The sequence below is a fragment of the Equus caballus genome, chromosome 3 (genome assembly GCF_041296265.1).
Source record: "Equus caballus isolate H_3958 breed thoroughbred chromosome 3, TB-T2T, whole genome shotgun sequence".
Taxonomy (NCBI): Eukaryota; Metazoa; Chordata; class Mammalia; order Perissodactyla; family Equidae; genus Equus; species Equus caballus.
The window spans coordinates 35,693,389-35,718,027 of record NC_091686.1 but is presented as its reverse complement, the minus strand read 5'-3'; the positions used below and the strand labels follow the sequence as shown (position 1 = coordinate 35,718,027).

The 24,639-nt window shown below is 62.8% G+C and overlaps 1 protein-coding gene across 1 annotated transcript; it reads right to left on the bottom strand.

Moving 5' to 3' along the window:
• Positions 1–398: 398 nt before the first annotated feature.
• CDH15 (cadherin 15) lies at positions 399–20,099 on the bottom strand. Its single transcript, XM_005608502.4, has 14 exons — positions 19,937–20,099; positions 11,817–11,975; positions 11,466–11,621; positions 10,209–10,353; positions 6,765–6,925; positions 6,236–6,364; positions 5,485–5,670; positions 4,352–4,605; positions 3,500–3,642; positions 3,109–3,345; positions 2,602–2,841; positions 2,376–2,512; positions 1,964–2,125; positions 399–1,033 (listed from the first exon to the last, which is right to left on the bottom strand). The coding sequence occupies exons 1-14, from the start codon at positions 19,976–19,978 to the stop codon at positions 833–835; spliced, it is 2,352 nt and encodes a 783-aa protein (XP_005608559.1). The 5' UTR covers positions 19,979–20,099; the 3' UTR covers positions 399–832.
• Positions 20,100–24,639: the final 4,540 nt, after the last annotated feature.

The window sequence follows — 24,639 nt, the reverse complement described above, 5'->3', positions numbered from 1 at the left end:
CACCCCAGATCTTGCTAAGGCCACCCTTCCGTGAACACGTGTCCTGTGCAGAGCCGTGAAGCCTGACTGTGCTGGCGCGGGTCATCAGTGCCCTCACTCCTCCTCACCTCCAGGCATCCATCCCACACTTCCGACCACCTGCCCTCTGCCCCACGAGAGCTGCCCCAGGCCCTGCTCAAGGAGCCTGAGCTGAGAGCTCTCGCCGCCTGCCTCCTTGCAGGTCGACCTCGTGATAAAGCGGTTTTCTCTTCTCACAGCTGATGCTGTGATAACTGGCTTCTTATCCCATTGGGCAAGAAAGCCCCATCTTTGTTCATAAACCCGGGGCTGGAGGGGTTCCTTCTGGTGCCCCCCCCAGCTGTGTTTGCACCCCCCCCGCCCCCGCAGAGGCCCCAGGCTGGAGAGTCAGCACGTTTTAATTCATGTCTGCCCACACTGCTCCCTTTCACACACATGAGGTCCTCGTGGGTGGGAGATGAGCTGGGCGTGGGGCATCTGACCCCCGTGGAAGCGACTGACAGCAGGCCTGTCGGCCCTCGGGACACTTCCTTCTGGCCACTCCACTCCAGGCTCTGTCCCCGGGACTCTGTCCTCCCCTGGGAGAGGCATGCTGCCCTTCGGCCGCCTCCACAGAGGTCAGCCGGGTCTCCCGGCCACACGACCAGGTGTTGGTGTGTCCAGTGGGGCCCCTGTGGTCAGACTGCACGTACTGGGAGGACATCGTCCCCTGTGTCCAGGTGTTTGTGCCCTCAGCAATGTGGGTGCAGGTCCCCAGCAGGAAGCCCCCTCCCCTGGCCCAGGTGGCCACTGTGTCCTGCCCTCGCTCCAGCCCTCAGGGGGGGCCGTACAAGTCCGCCAGCCGTGCGAAGCGGGGGCCCCAGTCCCGGAGGCAGGTGTAGTCTTGGTCCTCGTCGCCCAGGCTGGACAGGATGGAGCTCAATGTCCCAGCCACGGAGCCGCCCCCCTCGTAGTCATAGATGAGAGCCGTGTCGTAGGGTGGGACGCTGGGGTCACTGTCTGCAGCCTCCAAACCCTGTGGGGAGGCCCAGGAGCTCAGGACCGTGCCCTTGCGGGGGGCACTGCAGCACAGGGCGAGGTCAGCCTCCGAGTGGCGGAAGGGGAGGCCCCGAACGGACAGGAGCTGAGGGGTGACCTCACGAGGATGGCTTGGAGGAGAGAGAGTTCCCCGGGGCAGCCCTCCTTCCTTGGGGTTAGAGCCCCTCGGCCCCTCCCCCCGGCTTTGTCCTGCCCCAGGGCGGGTCCTGTTTTCCAAGCTTTCACAAATAGTTCTGTGGCCACCACCTGTCCTGCCACCTGTCTGTGCACACCTCGCCCCCACAGTACTGCACACCCTCCTAACCAGGACCTGCACGGGGCCTGCTCCTCGCTGGGCACCTGGGGGGCTTTTTCTGAGCCAGAGGGCTATGTGTGCATGCCACTGGGCTCGCTAGTGAGAGGTCACATGTGCTCCTTGACATCACCCAATTGGATTTCCCGCATTCCAGGCATCTGCCGTGTTGGCTGCAGGAATCACTGACGCGTCCAGAGGGACTAGTGTGGACGCCCAGGTTCGGCTGATGGCTGCACCCCCACCCACAGGGGACACTAAGTCTCTCCTCGGCCAGCACCCCATGGAAAGTGCTCCGAGCAGACTCCAAGCAACTCCAGCTCAGCCAGGCCCTGCGTGACCCCAGGCGGGGGGTTGCCAGCCTCCTCTTTCCTCAGATTCCTGCCTGTGGCCCGCGCCTGCCCCACTCAGGAACTGGGTCCTCAGGAGCTTCCCAGAAGCTCCGCCAGGGTCCCCAGCGGTAAGGCCACTCCCCGCCGACAGCTCACCTACAGGGATGGGCGCACGTGCAGGGGTACACGGGCTACATGGGGTACACACAGGTACAAGTGTGTGCATATGTATGTGGGTGTGCATGCATGCACGGGTGTGTGGCCCTGATCCCCAGGCACCTACATCATTGATGAAGTCGGCAATGTCGGCAGGGCTGGTGGGCAGCAAACGGGGCGGCGGGGGCCGTGCTTGACCAAAGGGGGCATCGCGGCGCAGCAGTGGGCGTCCCAGAGGGGTGCCCAAGGCCCCTGTCGGGTGGCGCAGCTGGCTGATGTCGTAGGCGTCCTGTGGATGGAGTGTGTAGAATTCAGCCGTGGGTGATCGCCATGGGGTTTCCATACCAGGCACCTTCTGGGATGGCCTGATGGGGCCCTCTGCTCGCGTGGGGCCTAGGGTGTGGGAGGAGGCCTGTGGCCTGGCTCCTGGGGACCCTCCCACTGCTCTGCACTTCCACATTCCTGCGCCCCCTCCCCAGGCCCCCCTCCTCCTCCCTCCCTTCATGGGGTCCACCCCTCCCCTTGCCCTCCGCCCTCACCTGGTCCTCCTCCCCGCCCCCCTGCTCATCATAGTTGAGGATGTTGTCCCGGAGGTCGTCTTGCAGCCCCGGCAGAAGCCCCTTGTCCCACGACCGCTGCCGGGACCGTGCGACGAGGGCCACGGGCAGCGCAAGCACTGGGCGGGCAGACAGAGCAAGGTCGGTGTACGGAGGGGGTGGGGACTGTGGTGTTGGAGGGCAGGGGTCCTGGGGCAGGGGCACTCACACAGCAGCAGGATGACGCTGGCCAGCAGAATGACCAGGGCACCCAGGCTGAGGCCGGCACCCCCTGACCGCAGCGCACTGGCCCCGGGCAGGCAGGTGCCGTCTTGGCCGCAGCGGCACACGGTCACGTTCAGGAGCTGCTCACGCTGCTGGGGCGGCTGCCCTGAGTCCCGGAGCAGCAGGCTGAGGCGGTGCAGCCCCTCCTGGACCTGGTGTCTCAGCCGCAGGCGCACGTGGCTCACTGCGGAGGGCGCCCACGGTCAGCAGGGGCCCCACAGCCCATCCCACCTCCCATGTCCCCTCCATGCCCTGTGCTGCGGGTGGAGCAGCCTGATGGGTGGGGTTCCCGAGATGCTGGGCCTCAGTTTCCCCATCCATGCCCTGGGCATGATAATGAATCCCTGCCCCACCTGAGGATGCACTGCGGTGGGTAGCAATGGGACCACAGTGTTGACTGCATCCCCAAGTCCCAGGCTCTGGCCTCCTGGGGGGCCCTGGGGGAGCTCACCGTTAACCTGGCTGACACTCCAGTTCCGGGCCAGCTCTGGAACCCTGGGACTCAGCTGGAAGTGGAAGGGGGCCCCATGTGGGGGCAGGTCTTCATCCACAGCACCCAAGACAAGGCCGGCGCCCTGGTCTGGCTCACTGCACAGGCTGCCAGACGGTGAGGACAGCTCAGGGGCGTGGTCGTTGACCTCCAGGATCTCAATAGACAGGGTCCCAGTGGCTGTGCAGGGCGGGGAGGCTGCAGGCAAGAGAGGCCTGGTGGGTTCCTACTCCTCTGGAGCCCACCCACCCAAGTCTGCTCAGTGGAGGCTGCACTCCCAGCCCGCAGGCAGCCGCAGGGAGGCCCAGCCTGCATCGGGAGCCCTGGAGCCCAGCCACGGCTCAGTGCTCACCATTGTCGTGGACCAGGATGATGGCCCTGTACCAGCCATCCTTGAGGAAGGGCGACGCTGGGCTGAGCACACGCTGGGTCTGGACCTGGCCCGTGGCTCCGTCCACCTGCAGCCAGTCCTCAGGGTCGTAGTCCTTGGAGTAGCTGTCGGCCCAGGAGAGGAAGAGGGGACAGGGTGACCCTGAGCCTAAGCAGGACCCCAGACGTGTGGTCACACATAGACACACACACATAGACATGCACACACAAGCACATACATACACACATCCCCCACATACATGTACATACACCACACACAATGCACCCCCACACACATCCCCTCCACGCAGACGCACACCCGTACTACACCACACACACCCACACACACTTGCCCTGGGCTGGTGTGTTTTCTGTCCCATTGACAGATCAAGAACCTGAGGCTTAGGGAGGGCCGGGGAGTTGCCCAGGGCCCTGGGCCACTGAGTGACACAGCCAGGATCCAAGCCATGCACACAGTGGAGACGCGGCCAGCGCTGGGGGTGAAACCCAAGATCCTGATGGCCAGACCCACAGGAGCAACAGCTCCCCTGAACCGATGACTCAGACACTCAGGACAGCTGGAACAGCCTGTGGCCATGTCATTGTGTGTCAGCTGGAGCCCCACCCTGCCCTAAGGGACAAAGTTGCATCAGCACACACGCATGCGTGCATGGGGCTCGAGACTCCTTGGGCCCCCCATGACGCACACAGACAGATGAGACCTCCACCCTCTGACCTGAGCCTCAGGGTGCAAGGGCTGGGGCACCCTCAGCTGTGCCCTGGCCCTGCTGGGCGATGGTGGAAGGGGCCCCATCCCAGGGTCCGCAGGGCCCACCTGAGTCTCTGCAGCTGCTGGGTGTCCGGGTCTTGGGCAGCAAAGGTGGCCACGGGGGTTCCTGCGGCCGCCCCCTCAGCCAGGCTGGTCCGCAGAGGGTTCTCCTGGAACACAGGCGCCTCGTTGACATCCCGCACCTGCACGTGGACCCTGGCCTGGCCCCGCTCAGCTCTGGGGGCGGTCGCCTGCAGGGGGGCCTCGTTCTGTACCGCCACTTTGAGGTCATACTGCTCACAACTCTCATAGTCCAGGGGCTGTGGGGGGAAGCAGAGCAGGCGGTCCACTCAGGATCCGGGCCCAGCTCCCATCGGGGCCCCGGAGGCGGCCATGGGGCAGGGAGAGCCCTTCCACGGTGGCACTGCCGCCCCTGGGTCTGTCCTGAGAGCCCGCACTTTCCTTCTTCTTTTTAGCCTTGGAAAAGTAAAAACTGTGCAGGATAAAAAAGCACCAAGAATAATGCAAAAATGATAAAATAAGTGCTTGTCACTCAAGGTGAATTTGTAGTGTGGTCACTTTTGTGTCCCGTGGTGGGCGGTCCTCCCAGGGACTCATGCACACATTGATCTGGGTGTCGCCAAGAAAGTATGGCAGGTGTGGTTACATGAGCCACTACAGCCAGCGGGCTTCAAATGAAGAAGATCGTCCTGGATGATCTGGGTGGGCTGCACCCACAGCTGAGAGTCTTTAAGAGCAAGACGGCGATTTCCCGAGGAAGTGGGAGTTCTGCTCCAGACAGCAGCGTCCGAGTCCCAGCTTCTGCCCTGCAGCCCGCGGCCCGCAGCCCTGCCCGGCCAGCCCCACAGCAGTGTGAGCCATGTCTTGCAATACAGCTCTCCATATCTCAATATCTAAATCATCTGTGTGTGTGTGCACGGCTGTGTGTGTACACGCATCTCCTGGTTCTGTTTCTCTGGTTTCACACCTGGCTGGCACAGGTACAGGCCGCATTTGTACACACAGGTTACATTCGAAAGTGGGAGAATGCTGTAAACGACATGCATGCTCTCTCTGGGCCCGCAGCCCCCATGCTCCCCAGCCTCTCAGCTCCACCCCCTCCCTCTGCTCCTCCCCGAGGACAGGCACAGGGCCCCAGGGGGTGAGGGGCACCCTCCTCAGCCGTGCACCCCGCTCACCTTCACCACAGACAGCACGCCCTCGTTGGTCCTGGGGTCCGTGCGGATAGCGAACTGCCCATCGGGGTCACCCTCCAGGATGGTGAACCTGGCCGCCCAGTTCGGGGAGCCTGGCAGGTCCCTGTCCTCCACCTGGAGCCGGCCCACGTCCACTCCGCTGATGGCCTCTGTGGCCTCCATGAAGAACTGTGGGAGCCCCGCCCCAGTGGCCCGCCAGAGTTGTTGGGGTGGGGAGATGGGGTGGGTGAGGCCCTGGGTCCATGGGGACACCGAGGCCCGACCGTCCCCACCTCCCCACAGGGATGCCCTCCTTGCTCCTGCTGGCTAACTCTGCTGCCCACCCACTGTGGTGCTCCAGGCCTGTCTGCCTCGTAAGTCGCTACCCTGCAGGAACCCCGGGAGCCCCTCTTCAAGGCTCAGCTGCAAGCCAACCCTCCCACCGACCGTGCTGCCTTTTCCTGTTCCATCCCACACAGCGAGGCTGGGAGGATTCCCCCACTGCCCCAGGCCACAGAGGGGTCCCCCTGCCCCAGGGCCACAGAGGCGTTCCCCTGCCTGCTCCCCGACAGCTCCTTCTGACTGTTCATGTGTTTGTGAGCACCCGCCTCTGCTGACCCCTAACGTGTGTTTCTGCACCACTCAGGCAGGACGCCCAGACTCCCCCCTCCACAATGCCCCTTGTCCCCACCAGGAGCCTGAGGGGGAAGGGCAGCTCGAGCAGGGCCGGTGGGGGTGCGGGCAGTGGTGGCACCTCATCCCTGGTAAACGCGGGGGCGTTGTCATTGACGTCCTCCAGGGTTATGATGGCCAAGGCGGTGGCAGTGAGACCGTCTCCGGACATGTCCGCCACCTGCAGGGTCAGATTGTGCACGGCGACCACCTGGGGGCAGGGTGGCAGGGGTCAGGCGACTCAGGCTCAGGGCCAGGGCTGCTCGGCCATTCAGGCCTGTGGGCTGGACAAGGAGCAGGCCACCCGCGGCTCTGGCCTCACAGGAGAGCCCCGTGGGCAGCAGAGGCCGTGGGGCTCCAAGCCCTGCCCTGCTCCCAAGCTCTGGGGCAACACGTGCAGCCTGGCCTCTCGGGTCCGCCGGCACTGCTGTCAACCCCAGACTCTGCTGCGGGGGTCCCGACGGAGGAAGAACGTGCAAAGGACGGACGGGGCAGCTGTTACTCCAGAGCATGAGCGGTCGCTGTGGGCCCGAGAGGTGCGGGCAAAGACGGGCCAACACGACCCTGGCTGCCCAGGCCTGGCCTCCCTGGCGGAGCAGTGGCGGCCTCACCTCGCGGTCCAGGCCCACTTGCACCGTGCGGATCTCCCCCGTGTGCTCGTGGATGCTGAAGAGCTGGGGGCCGCCTTGCTCCAGGATGGAGTACCGCAGAGCCGCGTTGTCTGTTTCTGGGTCGTCGGCATCTGTGGCCTCAGCCTTGGTAACGTAGGTGCCTGGGAAAGATGCGGATGTGTGGGGCAACACCCACGGGGGTCAACCCTACCCGCAAAGCGCGGCTCACGGTGCTCCTGTGGCCACCACGCACCGTCCAGGTCCAGCCTCCACAGCCTGTGCAAACTCGACCGCCCAAGGCTTTGGCCTTGTGCTGTTTGGGGAGGAAGGGACTCGCAGAAACCTGAGTCACCAAGAGCTGACACCCATGTCTCCTGCCAGACACCAAGACAGCCGGCAGGGGCTGGGCACTGGGTCAGACCTGGTGGGCCAGCTGGAGACCCTGGAGCTGGCACTGGCCCTAAGCCCCGGCCCTGGGGAGACAGAGGGTGTGCCGGCACGCTGAGTGGGCACCATCCTCAGCCCCACCCGCAGAGAGAAGCAGCCACGGCCAGACCTGTATTCTGGGGCAAACAAGGGGAGAGGCCCAGGTCGGGGCCCTGGCGCCACTCTGGACCCCAGACTAAAGCCAGAAGGAAGGCTCTTGGCAGGCATCCTCTCACAGGGGCACAGGAGAGCTCTTCCCAACGGGCCTTCCGTGCAGCCTAGGACTGAGCAGATGAGTAAACACATCGGGGGGCCGGGAGCCAGGTTTCTCACCATCCGAGAAGGGGCCAGAAGGGACCCCACCGATCTGGAGTGCAAGCGAGGGTGCCAGCGGGAACTCGTGACGTGTAATGAAGACAGACATTAACCAGAGACGTGCATGAGCACACACTGCACACCAAATAAGGCGGTGTGCACGCACACTCACACACATGTCTGTATGTACACAGGCACATCCCCAGCTCTGTCGCTAAAAGAGCCGAGACAGTAGCCAGTCTGATGAGTCCCCCGTTGGCCAAATGTGGGCAATCTGAGCATCAAAATAATGGTCATAAAAAATTATAACCCACTGAATGAAGTACAGCACCATGAGTCCACACTAATGTTAACAACAAGATACAGATGCGTGAGGAGAGGTGAAAGTTCTGCCATATACTGGAAGCCAAGTGATAACGGAGAAGGATGATGGGTTCAGAAAACCACCATCAGAATAATAACTGATTCAGGCAAGACCATCAGTGATGCTAAAACTGGTGGGTGGAAGTTTGAGGAGTAAAATGATATTTGCACAGTCTCATAGCATCTTCCACAAGACACCTGCTAATTACAAAGGGAAAAAATAAAAAAAATCCCCGTGGAGAAGCCTGGCAGACAACCCCCCTCAACCAGGTGGATCAATCAACATCTCCAGCAACAGGACATGTGTGCCTCCTGATGTGCCACGCCGAGGAGGACACGCATCACTTCCGTGGAATTCCCACCCAAAGTGCAGAAGCCGAATCCAATCACACAGTCCACATTCACAGATGATCTTCAGAATGACAGCTTAAACGCTTTACGTCAGCGTCACCACCGAGGAGGTGAAGGACTGGCACACTGAGAGCTATAGAACAGCGCTCGCTGAAAGAAACTAGAGAGACTTAAATAAACGGAAACACACCCACCTTCGTGGACTGGAATACTTAATGTTGCTGAGGTGCGAGTAGCACCCAGAGTGACCTACAGACTCAGCGCAGCCCCTGTCAGAATCCCAAGGAGACAGATATATTGTTTTGCATAAATAGAAAATCCATCCTAAAATTCATAGGGAACGTCAAGGGACCCCGAATAGCCAACCAATCTCGAAAAAGAACAAAGCTGGGTGACTCACATTGCCTGATTTCAAAACTTACTCCAAAGGTGCAGTAATCAAACAGTGTGGCACTGCCGTAAGGACAGACACACAGACCAGTGGAGCAGAGTGGACAGCCCAGGAAGAAAGCCTCCCAGATATGGTCAAATGATTCCTGACAAGGGGGCCAAGGCCACTCAGTGGGGAGAGAACAGTATTTTCAACAAATGCTGCTGGGAAAGCTGGATCTCCACGTGCGAAAGAGTGAAGTTGGACCCGTACCTCACACCATCTTCAAAAATTACCACCAAGTGGCTCCAAGACCTAAAACTATAAAACTCTCAGAAGAAAACATGAGGGCAAAGCTTCACAACACTGGATTTGGCTATATTTCCTGGATATGCACCAAAGGCACAGGCAACAAAAGAAAAATAGACCAACTGGACTTGATGAGCATTTTTAAATTGGTCATCAAAAGACACTGTCAATAGAATAAAATGACAACACACAGAGTGGGAGAAAATATTTGCAAATCACGTATCTGATAAGGGATTAATATCCAGGTTATACAGAGAACCCCTAAAACTCAACAGCAAAAAATCAAATAACCCAATTCAAAAATGGGCAAAGGACTTGAACAGACATTTCTCCAAAGAAGATATATAAACGACCAATAAGCACATGAAAAGATGCTGAACATTACCAATCATCAGGGAAATGCAAACTGAAACTACAAGATGCCACCTCACGCCCATTAGGATGGCCATCAAATAAACAGAAAACCACAAGTATGGTGAGGAAGTGGAGAAACTGGAACCTTGTGCTCTGTTAGCGGGAATGTAAAATGGTGCCGCTGCTGTGAAAACAGTATGGTGGTTCCTCAAAGAGGTAAAAATACAACTGCCAAGTGGATCCAGCAACTCTACTTCTAGGAATACAGACAAAAGAAACGAAAACAGGGTCTCAGATCGATACTTGTACATCCTTGTTCAGAGCAGAATCATTCACAAGAGCCAAAAAATGGAAGCAACCCAAGGGTCCATTGACGGATGAGTGGATAAACGGAAAGTGGTCCATCCATACACTGGAATATTTTTTTTTAAGATTGGCACCTGAGCTAACATCTGTTGCCAATCTTTTTCTTCTTCTTCTTTCTCTTCCCAAAGCCCCCCAGTACATAGTGACGTATCCCAGTTGTAGGTCCTTCTAGCTCAGCCATGTCTGACGCCGCCTCAGCAGGGCCGGACAAGCAGTACTAGGTCTGTGTCCAGGAACCGAACCCACGAAACACTGAAGCAGAGTGCACGAACCTAACCACTCAGCCATGGGGCCGGCCCCCATAGAATGGAGTATTATTCAGCCTTAAAAAAGAAAGAAATCCTGACACCTGCTGAACTGTGAGTGAACTCTGAGGGCATTATGCTGAGTGAAATAAGCTAGTCATGAAAAGACAAATACTGTTTGACTCCACTTCTCTGGGGCCCTAGAGAAGACAAATTCACAGAGACAGAAGGTAGGATGGTGGGAGCCAGAGGCTGGGGAGGGGTGGGGGAGGAGTGTTCAGTGGGTGAGAGTTTCAGTTCGGGAAGACCTAGGGAGAGGGAAGCTGGGGATGGCTCCCGCCTCACCTGGGACGGCGCCTTCCAGCACCCGGCCCGTGAACACCTCCTGCCGGAAGACGGGTCGGTTGTCGTTCTGATCCACAACCACAATCTCCAGGTCCGTGGGCTCCTCCAGGGCAGATCCTCCCAGGTCCAGAGCAAAGGCCCTTAGCTAGTCAAGCAGAGAGCAGGGACTGGCACTGTGGGCCCCAAATTTCAGTGGCTCCCATGAGGGGCATGCAAAAGGGACAGCAAATGCAGACTCTGTGTCCCTCTGAACACCAACTTGAAGGGTGCAAACCAGCCCAGGGCAGGGCGCACGGGGCAGATGAGACCTCCCCAGGAGGGGGCTGCTGCCTCAGCCGGCAGGGCGCCTCGGTCTCCCCCTCTGGCCTCCCCCCCAGGAGCTTGCAGCTGTGTCAAGTGTGACTGAAGCCGCGCTCTCACCAGCACTCCTTCTCTCTCCCTTTCTCTATATGGTTCTGGCACCTCTTGAAATTTACTTTAATTCGTCTGCACACATGAAAATTTAAATTCAGCTGCCTCCTATCCTTTTGGAGAGTGGGCATGATATAATGTCCAGGTGAAAACATGCTCTCTGCTAACTTTGTGTAAGGGAATCGCAGGCGGGGCGCAGATCACTCTGTCTGTAGGGAACTCAGAGGAGGGTCCGGGCTCCCCTCCTTGGCCTGTGACTGTCTCCCTCCCGCTGCCTCTCTCTCAGACCTCACCACCCCAAGGCCTCCAGGGGCGGGTCCTGTGGTCCAGCCATGAGAATCAAAGGGCAGCTGTCGCTGGCATTTGCCAACACTGTGGGATCCTTCACCACACCCCGTCCCCACCAGCGCAGCCGGGCTGGGGAGAACTGGCCGTGGCTGACGAGGGCTGCGCCCGCGTCCAGGGGCGCAGTCCTCCCGGCAGGACCGAGCCCCTCCTCCCCCCGCCTCGGTCTGCCCAAGCTCCTCTGCTCCGTGGGAACGCAACCCTGACCCGCTTCCTTGGGCTGCACGTCCCAAGTCCCTGACTCCGCCCCCCCATTAAGGACTTCTGCTCTAGCTGGAGCTGCAGTCTGGCTAAACGTCCCCAACCGCGCCGGGAGCCGGCGGGCGTGGCCGGGAGCCCGTGGGAGGGGCCTGGAGCCCGGTGGGCGGGGCCGGGAGCCCAGAGGGACTGGAGTTGGGCCGGCGGGGCCGGCAGCCCGTGGGCGGCGCCTGGAGCCGGTGAGCGGGACCGGGAGCTGGTGCGGGGAGGGCCCTGGCCTCCCCCAGCCCTCCGGGGCCCCACCCTGAAGCGGTCTGTCTTCTCCCGGTCCAGCATGGCGTTCAGGGACACCTTCCCCGTGAACTTGTCGATGGAGAAGACGCCCCGGGGCTCCTCGTCCACGCCCGGCCCCTGGATGCTGTAGATGACGCTGCCTAGCTGTTGCTTGTCCGACTTGATCTGCGGGAGCAGGAGACGGGCTGGGGAGGCGCCCAGGCCAGGGCTCCCTCCCTCTCCGCAGCCTCGGCCCCTCCCCCAACTGGGGTCAGGGGCGGCTCGGCCTGCAGGCCCCAAGGGCGTCCGGTCCTAAAGCAAACCCAGCCCCTGCTCTGCCGGGGCCTCCCCTCGGCCCTCGCCAGCCCCTGGGCCCCTCACCTGCACCAGTGGGTACGGGAGGCGCTTGTGGTTCTCAGACACACTGATGGGGGGGATGACCCAGGCTCTCCGCACACGGCCCAGCCCGGGCGCCCGGCGCCAGGGGTACAGGGTGCTGGGCTTCCTCAGTCCGGGGAGCTCCAAAGACAGGCCCAGGCTCTGCAACAAAGACACAGACAGCTGTCCCAGAGGGCGCACCCCGACAAGACCTGGAGCCAGGCAGCTTCCCGGCAACCGCTGGGAGTGAACCGCCCCTCCCTGGAGGGCCTGGAGGGGGAGAGCACCGTGCCCCCAGCAGCCCTGTGCCCCAAGCCTGGAGCCCCTAGAGGCTGGTGTAGGTCTCCTGCCTTGCCTGGGAGCCCCGGAGCCCAGGGACCAGGAGTTGTCGCAGGCTCTGGTGAACCTGCTGGCTGGGAACTGACGATGCTGTGCCCCCATCTAGCTCATCTCCCTGAGTGCCAGGCACTTCCCCCAGGTGGCCCAGGTGAGGCTCAGGCGCCGGGGCTTGGGGGCATCGGGTGCTCAGGGGGCAGAGAGTGGCTCTTGCTCCCCAGACCCTGGGGCGGGGAGAGGAGGCCGCATGGGAGGCCGAGTGATGAGTAAGCACAGCTGCTGGGAACAGCTGGGCTGGTGGGGCCCCTCCCCAGGGACCCTTGTGGGTGAAGCATGCCAGCAGGGGTGGGGAAGGCTGATCTGTGTGTGGGGGGTGTCTCTGGGCTGGGACAGTGAGGGGTGACACGTGGCCATCCCAGGACTCCTCTCAGCTTGAATTCTCGAGGGTTCCTGGAGATGGACCAGGCCTAGGCTTTTGTCCCAGGAGGCCTGGGGAGTGGGGAGGAAGCAGCCGCCTCAGGTGCCCCACTCAGCCCAGGGCAGGCCTCCCTGTGGGGTCCTGGCCCGGCTGTAGAAGGGCCTATGGGGAGTGTCTGCAGGGGCAGCCCCATGCCACTTGTCCAGGCTGCTTGTGGGATGAAGGCCCAGGCCCCAGACGTCCAGGATGTTAGGAGCGACTGAAAACACCGCGATCCCCAGTGCCCTCTGAATTTGCCATGCAGGCTGCCCAAGCCATGGGGGAGTGTGCAAGGCCCGCGGGGGTGAGATGGGACAGGGGACCCAGGGGCCACTGAGAGGGACATGGTCGGCACAAGGGCAGCGTGGAGGCATCTGGACTCTCCGCAGCACGCCCCACCCCCAGGAGTGGACCCCCACCCCCACCCCTGGCCTACGCTGTTTTTCTCCCAGAACTGTGGAACCAGGTGGGACTTTCACCCCAATATATTAGTTCCTGGAACGTGGGGACACTCACACGCTCCTCCCTCCCTCTCCGCACGCCCAGGGGACTGGGGTGTCCTGTGTGTGACGCCCCCCTGAAGTCGCAGTGTCCCCAGCCTGTGGGGCTACAGACAGAGAATGGGGAGCACATGATGGCCATGCTCCCCCACCTCTACCCTGGGCAGGTGCACGCAGACACACCCCAGACCCTGCCCCAGGCCAGGCCACCACTACTGGCTGAGCTCTGTGAGCAGCGAGCAAGAGGGAGGGCCCGGCCTGCTGAAGCTCTCCCCAACCACTGAGGGGGGAAACTGAGCCCAGAGAAGGGACCCAACCCGCGAGTCAAGGGCAGAGCTGGCAGCTCCCCTTGGCCTCCAGCCCTGCTTTAAATACACGGTTTCTGTACTGGCTCCTTGGTTGGGCATGGGCTGGCCTGAGTGTGGACTCAGGCACTGTGGCCGGCTGCGCAAGGAGATACTGGGGCCTCACGTTCCCCGCATCACGAGTGAGGCCAAGGCTGGCGCAGCTCTGGGGCACAGAGCCCGGCTGGACGTGGCCAAGGGCCATCAGGGCCCATGAAGTGGGGGGCTCCACCACCTGCTGGGACCCAGCTGGGTTTGGCGGCAGGAGAATGTGAGCCACACCCCCACCCCCTGCATTCGCAGCTGACCGCTGCCCTGCCCTCCTCCAAGCCCAGGCAGAGGGGACACCTCCACCCCGTCCCCTTCCAGCCACCAGCCCTCTGTGCTCCCAGATGGCCCTGGGAGTGGTCTGCCCCCACCCAGGGTCTCCAGGCCCCTGGCTCCCTCTGGAGGGGGCTCCTTTCCAGCCCAGGTGGATGGGGTGGCTCCCAGGGCCCCTCTGAGGGGGGCCCACGCTCCCTGCTGCCCCTCTCCTCCTCACCCTCCAGCTGCCCACCCCCAGCCGCCCGGTCCTGCTGACGTCCCCTAAGTTGTCTCTCCCTCTGGCCATGCAGTCTAGGGGGGCTGGCATGGGATGGGTGGGCTGGTGGCCTCAGGGGAGGGGCAGCAGTGACAGTGCATGGTGGGTGCTTGGCCGGGGTGGGGGGAGCCAGCCAGGAGTAGGAAGGAGATAACAGCTCAGCCAGGAGGCTGCTGTCCTGCCCGAGCCTCTGGCCCTCTCTCTCCTCCACTGCCTCCCCGTTCCGCCCAGGGTTCATTCTCTGTGCCCAGGGGAGGCACAGTGGGCCTCCAGGGCAGCCCACAGTGGGTCCCTAGGGCAGCGCACAGTGGGTCCTCACACACTTTGTTGACAGAACAGCAGTAAAACGACCAAACTAAAGCCAACGCCCCTGGTGGCCCCAGTTCTGGAGTCCTCCTCCCGCCACCTCCCCTGAAATGCCAGGGCGTGTTCCCCTGCAGGGCCTGGAGTCCCAGTGGTAGCAATGCTGTTTATAGAAAGGACCATGCGGCTGGCCAGGCCCCCATGCTCCCCGACAGATGGCAGCGCTGGCCTCCAAGCAGCCTGGGCCGCTGGGGTTTCTCGCCAAAAGCACTTGAGCACAAGCCACTGCCAGGTCAGCGTGGTGTTCCTGCCAAGTGCAGACCTGCTGGCCCTGGTCACAATGCCAGTGGGGACAGCTCTGTTCCTGAGCTGGGGTGGGGGTGGGGGGGAAGCACCAAGCTCAGCACCCTCCCTGGCCCTCCTCCTCTCCATCTCTCCCTCCAGCCCCTCTCTAGGCCCTCAGCTCTCACAGCCACTAGGAATGGGTGATAAACACCTCATTTCACAGCTCCCCAGAATGAGGCTCAGAGAGGCTGAGCATTTGCTCAAGGCCACACAGCTGGAGAGCAGCAGAGCTGAGAGCCACAGGGAAGCAGCGTCTGAACTTCCATCTCTCGGAGGAGCCCAGACACACAGCAGCGCCGCCCTGACTTCAGCTTGGGGGGGTGGGGTAGAGGGGGCAGGGCAAGGGGCGGGGGACAGTCCGACCATGCTCCTTGACCTCAGGCTCTGGGAGGGACACGCTCTGCCCTGTCTAGCTGCTGCCACACCTGGGCCGGACCCCATGCCCCCAGCCTGCAACAGAGCCTCTGGCTGCCCCCTCCCTGCCAGTGGCCTCGCTGACACTCAGGACACCCACCAGCCTGGCGCAGGGCCCGTGGGGTCGAGGCACAGCCTGGGCGTCCTGGGTCCCATCTGTACATGGCCCAAGTTCACGAGGTCAGCAGAAGCCACAGAGCCTTGGCAGGGGCCCCTCGCCCAGATCAGAGGCTGTGGTGGGTGGGGTGGCCGGGCTGGGCCACAGCCAACTTCCGGTCTGGGGGACCTTCTCAGTTGGTCTTTTGTCTCCCACCACACCCTTCCCAGAGGACGTGGCCGCCTGGGGATTGCAGGACATCTGGTGCCCAGACAAAGCCACATGGGCAAAGCCAGTTCACACAGACCCTAGCACATGGACAGAGGAAAAAGGCATCCTTGAGTGGGCATGTGTTCACAGACGCCATCTGCCCCCTCTGTCCCACACTGGGCCGGAACCAGCGCGTGCCACGGACCCGGCGCCCTCAAGTGTACACCCCCACACTCCTTCTTGGCCCTGTCTGGAAGACCTAGAGACACCAGGGCCACTGCCCCCTCACAGGGCTCCGCCCCAGCCCTGGCACTCAGCTGCAAGGCTGCCCAGTAGCAGAGGTGCCCACCGCGGGCGGAGCGCTGGCTGAGAGCCAGGAGGAGTGGCAAGCGCATTGCACGCAGTGGTGCAGAGGGGGACATGGTGCGCCCCCTGTGCCCCCCAGGCGTGGGCAGGAGAGCGCCATCCAGCTGCAGGCTGCCGCCACCAGGCCCTGAGCCTGCGAGCAGCTGGCCTCCTACTGCCACGATGCTTCTCTGGCCTCAGGGAAGTTCCCATCCCGCTAGCCGGGCCATCAGCCTCCGCCGCTCAGACCTCACAGGGCGGAGGTCCCGCCACTGTGCAGGTGCTGAGGGGCAGGGGTGCTTCAGGGCAGGCTGGGGGTCCAAAGCTTGACGATCTGGAGCATCTCTGGGATGAGGAGGGGGGTTGGTAAAGACAGGGATTCTGTGGGGGCTGGCCCCATGGCCGAGTGGTTAAGTTTGCGCTCTGCTGTGGTGGCCCAGGGTTTTGCTGGTTCGGATCCTGGGCGCGGACGTGGCACCACTTGTCAGGCCACGCTGAGGTCGCATCCCACATGCCACAACTAGAAGGACCCACAACTAGAATATATACAACTATGTACTGGGGGGATTTGGGGAGAAAAAGCAGAAAGAAAAAAAAGAAGATTGGCAACAGTTGTTAGCCCAGGTGCCAATCTTTTTTTTTTTAAAAAAGCCAGGGATTTCATGAGTCTACCCCAGACCCTCTGAATTAAAACAGCCAGGTGGTCCCAGGCGATGTCTTATGACGAACCCCCAGGTGATTCTTGGGAGCCCCGGGAAATGGGCAGGCATGGGGCTGAAAACTGAGACGTCACGGTCAAACAGCCCTGACTGGGCTTCTGCTCCACAGGAAGTCCCTCCACGACCCTGGGCTCTGCGTGTGGGGGACACCAGGGCAGCAGCATGGTTTCTGTTCAGGAGCAATGGACGGAAAGTGCCCTGCCCCTGGGGGTGCCTGCCAGCGGCGCCCCCCGACCCCCGTCCCCTCAACCCCTGCAGGTACCCGTCCTGTCTGAGAGCCTGGGGGCGGCTGCAGAGCTCTCTGCTTCTCTCCACCAGCTGTGGTGGGTTCAAAACAAGGAATTACAAGGCACGACCCATCTCCCTGGGAAAAAAGCTGGGCACGTGGCTGGAGGCCCCTCCACCTGGAGATGCTGGTGACCAAGAGGCCAGGTGGAAAGTGAGGAGATCCTGCTTCCTGTCCTGGCACTGCCGGCCTCTGGTGGCCCCCTGGTGAGTGGCGGGCAAGGGGCCTGGGCTTGGGCTGGACATGTGCTGACTGGGGCCCAGCTCACCCACCGGAGCCCGGTCCACGGTGTGTGTCTTGGTTGAATAAAGGGGAAGCAAGGGTTCTCCATTAGCGTACCCGCCCAGTGGCGTCGGGCAAACCTTAAAGCCCCTTGCGGATGCAGCAACGGGCTCTGGGAGGTGGTTCCAGGGCTGATCCTACGCTCTGTGTAGGGACATCCCTGCAAGGTTGCTTTCGGTCCTCGGTGTCTCAGACATTAGGAACCAGGCGCAGGGCCTGTAGCCTGGTGGGTGGGGTTTCCTTGGGCACAGGAGAGGCCCCTGGTCTGGACTCCCCGCAAGCTTCCCAGGTCTGAGCCCCTTCCCCTCAGGCTGGAATCCGGCCGCCCTGTTCCTGGACGGCCTGGCAGGCATCAGGCACGCCAGGAATGGACCCAGCTGTCAGCCTGGCCCCGAGCGAGCGGCTCCTCCACACCCTCCAGCTGCTTCAGGCTTCAGGGGCGGGATGGGGGTGATGGTGGAGGGCGGTGGAGGGGGCAGCTGTTTCCTCCACCCGCCCCTCTTGCTGAGACACGCTCTGCCACACTCAGTCCACCCCAGGCTGTCCTGCCCACCTTGGAGGGGACGGTGGTCCAGGCTTCCCTGTTCTGCCTCGGGCGCTGTCACACTAAGGTGGGCTAGTAACCCCACCCGTCCTGGAGGAGATGGTGTGTGTCTGTGGAGAGTGCACTGCCCCGGGGGTCTTCACACTTTGCAAAGCTCCTAGGAGTGCGGCTGAGCCCTGCTTCCTCCCAGGGACCGTGTGGCTCACTGGAGCCCTCACAGGCTTGGGGCCCCTCCCAGCAGGGTGCAGCTCAGCCCTGAGGCATCCCTGGCCCCCCACCCCTCCGCCACCCCAGAGGGGGTGGGGTCTCAGGGACAGGCCCAGCTGCTGGGGACGCCGTGGGCACAGGGTGAGAGGACAGACGGACCAGGTCTGAAGGCACACACTCTGAGCCCCCTGGCTGACCTAGGGAACACAGGCAGGCGAGAGGAGTGTGGATCTGTGCAGAATCCTGCCTCTGGGCCCCAACTTGGGGCCGACTCCAGACAGCCCTGCTGGACCCCGGCCGCTCTGCCTTGGGGGCTCACGGAGGTGGAGGAAGGAGTGTCCAGGAAGCGGCCACAGGACCCAGGCATCTGGACAGCAGAGGACGAAAGTCTGAAAGCTGAGCTGACTGGGGGCTGGGCAGAGTCCTGACAGAGACATATTCCCGTGGACCCAGGAGAAGCTCCCCTCACACGGGAGCTAATCTGAGCCACACCAAGCGCAGGAACTTGAGGAGCCAGGTCCCACGGGCTGGCCTCCCCAGCCCCCCACCCCCCACTCCCCGCCCCGGCCCAGAATCCCCACAGCCTCCAGCTGTCTAGGGGATGGCCATCCTGCAGTGACCCTGGAGGCAGGGAGAGCAATCTGAGAGGATCTACTCCACTCCCGTGCAGCAGGGTCCTCCTGGGGCCTGGGGAAAGGTAGACACCCCCAGACTCCAGGAACGTGCCCACCCAATGCACTGGGTGGGGGTGCTGAGGGAGAAATGCTGTTCTCAGGGCAAGGAGGGGGTACACCGGAGGCACAGAGCCTCTGGAATGGATCCCAGTGTGGGGGCATCCCAGCCCTGCGGGGGGCCTCTAGCAGAGGGCTGGAGGGGCGCAGGCCGTGGGCAGCCAGGCTGTGCTGGGCCGAGGGCGACCATGGCCGTGCCGGGCCAGCTGGACATGGGCCGCTGAGGCCCAAGCTGTGGGGCGCTGTCTCCGAGGGGGGAAGTGGGCGGACCCAAAGCCAGGGGTGGAGGTGGCTGGAGCCCTGGGGCTGGGTGCCCCTAGGGGCTAGCTGCTGGAGATCTGGCTGGCGGGCACCTGGTCAGCTGCCAGGGGCTGAAACCTGAGCTGCCCAGCCAGAGCTGGGAGGGCTGTGGGAATTACGGGGACTCAGGAAGCCCCTGTGGTGGGTGCTAGAAAGCCCCACTCCCCTCGCAGCGTCCAGCGCTGCCTGGCTGGCCTGGAACTGTAACAGCGATCACTGATTTGGGGCCCTGCTAAGCCCTTAGGCTCAGTACCCATCCAGTCTGAGGCCTGAGGCCTGAGGCCGTCCGTACGCACAATGTCTTGATACTAGACAGCCCCAGCCCTGGCCTGTGACCCTGGCTCAGCCCAGTCCCCTGAAGGCAAGAGCCCACTGAGAATCCACTCCTGGGCCCAGCCGGGCGCCTGCCCAGCAGCCCAGAGCACGAGGAGACGTGGCCTTGCCCAGGGGGTGCCCCCGCTGGGGAGCGGGGCAGCCAAAGGCCTGTGATTCCTTTCACGCATCCTGCTCCCACTGTGACACGGGGCCAGGGGGCTGGGGACCCGCAGGGAGTGTGGAGGGCGGCGGGCTGCCTCTGCTGGGACCTGGCTTCGCTGGGCACAGGGCACTCCCAAGGAAGGGTGTGCTCCTGGAGGGCAAAGCCTGCAGCTGCCCCTGCTGGCCGGGCACATGGAGGGGCTCAGACTCCACCCTAGACTGGCCAGGGTCATTTGCCAACTCGCCTGGGGTGTCTCTACTCCTGGCTCCCGGGGTCGGGGGCGGGGTGTGAGTGCTCCTGCCGCTCCCCCTCTGTTCCTGCCCCGCCAAAGACTGACTGACTACTCCCAGACCTCGGCAGGCTGAGGGGGCACCTCCGGAAGGAGGGGTCGGCCTGCCAGGTTGTCTCCCAGCGGTCGCACTGCTTGGCTCCCTGTCGGGTCCAGGCCGAGAGGGTTACACTCGTCTCTGGACACCCGCCCCCCGGGGCGCAGAGAGCCCTGGACAGTGCTGCCCACCTGACCCTCCCGGGCCCCTCAGCTCACGGGCCCCCCTAAGGCGGCGGGGACCAGTGGTTCCGGGCAGGCTGGGGCGCCCCCCTCTCCCAGCCGTCCCGGACAGGGACCCCGTGCGGCGCTGATGTTACCTGGGCCAGCAGCCCGAGGGCGAGCAGGAGCGCGGCGTCCATGGGCCGGCGACGGGCGAGTGTCCGGCCCCGGTGGAGCGGCGCCTCCTGCTCGGACAGGACCCGGGATGAGTGACAGCGCAAGTGTGCGGCCAGGCGGGGACCGGTGAGCTACAGCAAGTGTGCGGGGGCGGGGCCGGGGCGGGGCCTGTGGGCTGAGTGACAGCACGTGTGCGGGGGCGGGTCGGGGCCTGGGGCCTGAGTGACAGCACGTGTGTGGGGGCGGGGGAGGGTCAGGGCCTAGAGATGAGTGATAGCGCAAGTGCGCTGGCAGGCGGGGACGAGTGAGTGACAGCAAGTGTGCGGGGACGGGGCCGGGGCGGGGCCTGACTGACAGCACGTGTGCGGGGGCGGGGCCAAGGGCTGAGTGACGGTACGGAGTGGGGGCGGGGCCTGGGGGCTGAGTGACAGCACGTGTGCGGGGGCGGGGCCGGGGCTGAGTGACTGCACGTGTACGCCAAGGAGGGGACAGGCCAGTGATAGCACGTGGGAGACCGAGGGCAGCTGGGCTGGCGTTGCCAGGCAGCTGTCCTGGGTCGCAGGCTCCCAGGATCAGCCGGTGGAGCAGAAGGAAGCCCGTCAGAAAAGGCAAGATGGGTCCGGCTGGTCTAGGGACCACAGCGGACTCATTCATTCATTCATTCATTCATCCATCCATCCATTCTTCATTTGGCTGGTCCCTGAGCTCACCCGGCGCCTCTGCCTCTGGGCGTTTGCACTGGCTGCTCCCTCTACCCCGAATGCTGGGCCCGCTGTCCCGAGGTTTGTCCTTGTCTGAGAGGACCTCCTCGGCCCCCTCGGACATTGCCCCTCACCCAGCACTGACCCCTCGCAGTTAAGACCACATTTCCGTGTTTGTTCCCCATCTCCCACTGGGTAGAGCTCCCCGGCTGAATGGTTCCCTGCTGTCGCCAGGGCTAGCACGGAGGAAGGCCTGGGTCAGCTGTCCTCACCCCAGCCAGAAGCCCTTCCTTTCTCTGGTCCCCTGGTGGCCTGAGCTGTTGGGTTAGCATGGTACCGCTCTCCTCCTGGAGACCCTGCACTCCCAGTGTGTGTGTGCATGTGTGTGTCCCTCAGCACCCTCCCACGCCCAGTGTGCAGTAAGGGGGTAGAGAGGGAAGGAGAGGAGGCAGGACCATGTGGAGCCAGAGGTGCTTTGTTCTGAGCAGGAGGTGTCGGCAGTAGGGCTGCTGACCAGCCCCGCTGGGTCTGTGGAGCCCGGGCCCTCTGCTCTCCTCTCCAGATTGCACGCGGCCGGCCGAGCAGGTGCGGCACCATCTGTGCCCTTGGCCTGCCTGGAAGGAGGCCGGGCTGCCTGCAGGAGGCTCGGCAGCAACTGCATCCCTGGCACTCACTGCCCCAAGGTGGGGGGCGAAGAGCCCCTTCCATTCCAGGCTCTGAGGCCCTGGGGCTGAGGAGCAATCCTTGGGGGTCATTGTCCTGCCTCTGAAGTTAGGGGCCCCAAACACAAGTGGGGAGGCCCTCTGAATGCTTCAGGCTTCTGCCTCCTGGTGCTAGTGTAGGGGTGAGTGCCCACCCTCCCCGCCCCAGAAAGTGGCCCCAGGGTTAAACTTAGGCACCCCAACCCGGGCTGGGGGGGTGGCCTCTGAGCCCCTCTCCTCCCGCTGCTTTTCCATCCTTCCTCCGACTTGCTCTTGGCCACCTGCCTCCCACCCAACAACCTCCCGGAGGTGTGGGGGGGTCTCCAAGGGGGAGGGTAAGCTGGGTCTGGTCATGGGTGAGCCCCAAGTACAGGGAGGGGAGGGGACCCCAGGCTGGTGCAGATGCCCCTGGTGAGCAGTCCCCTCCATGGGGCTCCCACTCTGGTCCTGGGACAGGGCAGCCCAGGAGGCAGGAGGCAGGGATGCAGGAGCCTGGGGTCCAGTCCCAGCTCTGGGCTCTGGGCTCTGGGCAGATCCTACTCTCAGCCAGCCTCAGTTTCCTCTTGTGTCCAGGGGAGGGAAGTTGGGTTCCATGAGCCTGGAGGTCCTGTCTGGTACAGGTCCAGCCCAGGCCACACAGGACCGGTTGACTTTCCTTTCTAATGAAGGACTTGGGGTACTCGACCCTTGCGCCACCCTCTCCCTTCCCCAACTCCGAAGCCTCCCTCTGAGGTTCCAGGCCATCAGCCCTCCATTCTCCCACCGACCCTCCCTCGGGTCCCCGTTGTGGGGAAGGCTGCAGACAGCACGGGGCTGTGTGGAGGAAAAGGGACGAGAGTGGGGCACACGAGCGGGCAGGGCGCAAGGTGCTGCATCACCCACTCTGCCCTGCAGGGAGCCCTGCCCCCTCCTCATCTGCGACCCTCGATCTGCGACCTGCCATCCATGAGGCTGAGCCTTAGGAGGCATTAGGGGCTCACGCGGAGCCGAGCTGGGGTCGAGAAGCCCTGGTGAAGGTCAGGGCCACTCCCATCCCCTGCTCCCCTGGGTGACCCCTCTTAGGGGTGCCTCTTCTGTCTCGGGCACCGTGACACAGTTTGGGCAGGACTGACCCACCGCTCACCAGGGCCTGAGTCCGCCCAGCGCTGACACAGACGGGGTGCAGTGGGTACATGCCCACTCGTCTAAGGGGGCGCATCTGTGGACCAGCAGAAGGACAGGGGCTGGGGGTGTGCAGAACCTGGAGAGGCCCAGAGGGCAACCGGCTGGTCCCCTGGCAGTGGGGGGTGTGGTCCAGGGTGGCCAGGGACCAACCCTGGGGGCTCATCCTCCATGTTTAGGGGTTTCAGCTTTCTCATGATAAAAGGGGGGCACTGACAGGGCTCAGCAGAGGTGACACTATTATAACTTTAAATAATACTATAATTATGCAGTGAAACAAGAATGATTATTGTGTATGAAAGTATGCAGGTCTATATAAAATTGCACACAAATACACCCCCCCCACCACCAAAACCCAGGGCCAGGCATTTAGTCCCCCCACTCCTGTGAGGTAGGGGCCTCTCTGCATGTGCACAAGACACTGCAGCTCAGCAGGTGCTGGACAGGTGGCCAAAAATGTCCATGCCCCGAACCCAGAAGCTGTGAAAATGTTACCTTCCATGGCAGAGGGACCCTGAAGAGGGAGATGATCCTGGATTGTCTGGGCAGGTCTCATCTATTCACAGAAGCCCTTACAAGCAGAGTGATCAGCGAGGGGCAGAGAGAAAGCAGAGCCGCACGACTGCCCGACCATGTTCTGAGGCCCAGGGGTCACAGGGAGGGGCCTCTGGGAGATAGGGATGGGCCTTGCCGACAGCCAGTGGAAATGGAGACCTCAGTCCTACAACCATGAGGATCTGGATTCTGCTGAGGGCCTGAAGGAGTCTGAAGCAGAGTCTCCCCCGAGCTCCAGGTGAGAGCTGCCCAGCCAACACTGTGCCTTCAGCCCCGGGTGACCAGGAACAGAAGCCGTGGCTGAGCCCACTCAGACGCCTGACCTGAAGAAACAGGGAGATAATGAACGTGTGCCGTTTCAGCCACTGAGTGTGCAGGACCTTGTTCTGGCGCGTTGAGTACTTGGCAATACCAGCTGTGTTCACTGAGTGTCCGCTTTGCTCTGAGCACCGCGACAACCGCATGTCCACACTCCCCAGCCTGGGGCACGCAGATCCATTTTGCGAGCGAGGGTCAGTTAGGGTCACATGGCAATGGGACAGTTGGTGTGAATGCAGCTCTTTGGGCTGTGCCCCTGCCCACCGGGCTTCAGGCTGCTGTGTGGGCGATGGGGGCTTGGCCTGAGGCTGCAAGCCGAGGGGAGGGGGAGAATGCTGGGCATTCAGGAGCTGCAGAGCAGGAAGGCGGTGACCCAGAGGCTGGCCTGGGTGAAGGACAGGTTCCCTGTGAACATGAGGTGCCCGTGGGCAGGTGGAGGTGCCCAGTGGGCAGTTGTGTGTAACCACAGTAAACCGTGCTCCTGGAGGCCCAGGCACTTTCTCACCACACGTGGCCAGTCCCTCTGGGGCCCCATTTTAGAGGCAAGGACCTGGAGGCTCGAGGAGGCCAAGGTCACACAGCCAATACAGGCAGGCCTGGCCAGGAGCCCAGGCCAACCCACTGCAGGGCCCTTGCCCTTTCCATGTTTGAGGCTGGTCTGGAGGTCGGGAGGGAGGCTGGGGGGAGACAGACACTCCCTCCCTCTCCCCATCCCTTTTCCTTCCTCCTTCCCCCTTCTTCCCTTCCCCTCCATTCTCCCTCCCACATCCCCCCCCCCCACCCCCGGGCCAAGCCCTTCTAGGCTCTGGGGCTTCCGCTGAGGAAAGTCCACATGGGGCTGTGCTCCTGGAGGAGTTGAAGCACCCACCCTGGTGTGGTGAAGAGCATCAGGGGTCCCCAGTGGACCCGGGCATACGCTGGGCAGACGGGTGCAGAGTGTCTGGGGGATGAAGGGGTAGAAGGGTCCTGAACCCCTGCCTGGTCCCTGCAGCCTGGACAGGGGAGCGGGGTCCTGTCCCTTAAATGAGTCCCAGGGTCAGAGGGGACGGTGGGGGTGGGGAGGCCAGGACGGGGCTCCTGGGCCAGCACCCAGCCTGGGGAGGGCAGGGGAGTCTCTGGCTGGGCCAGACGGCGCCCACCTTCTGGTGGCCCCAGGTGGAGGCCTCCCAGGACCGCACAGGTCCAGGGGCACCTGCCAGGTCGGGGAGGGCATTGTCTTTCTTAGAAGCCCAGTGACACTCCTAACAC

Coding starts and splice junctions, on each gene's coding strand:
- CDH15 (XM_005608502.4), bottom strand. CDS start 19,978: ATGGACGCCGCGCTCCTGCTCGCCCTCGGGCTGCTGGCCCAG. Junction 6,365..6,764: donor AAGTGGGCCTGGACCGCGAG/GTGAGGCCGCCA, acceptor CCCTGCCCCCAG/GTGGTCGCCGTGCACAATCT. Junction 2,842..3,108: donor GAGTGTCAGCCAGGTTAACG/GTGAGCTCCCCC, acceptor CGCCCTCCGCAG/TGAGCCACGTGCGCCTGCGG.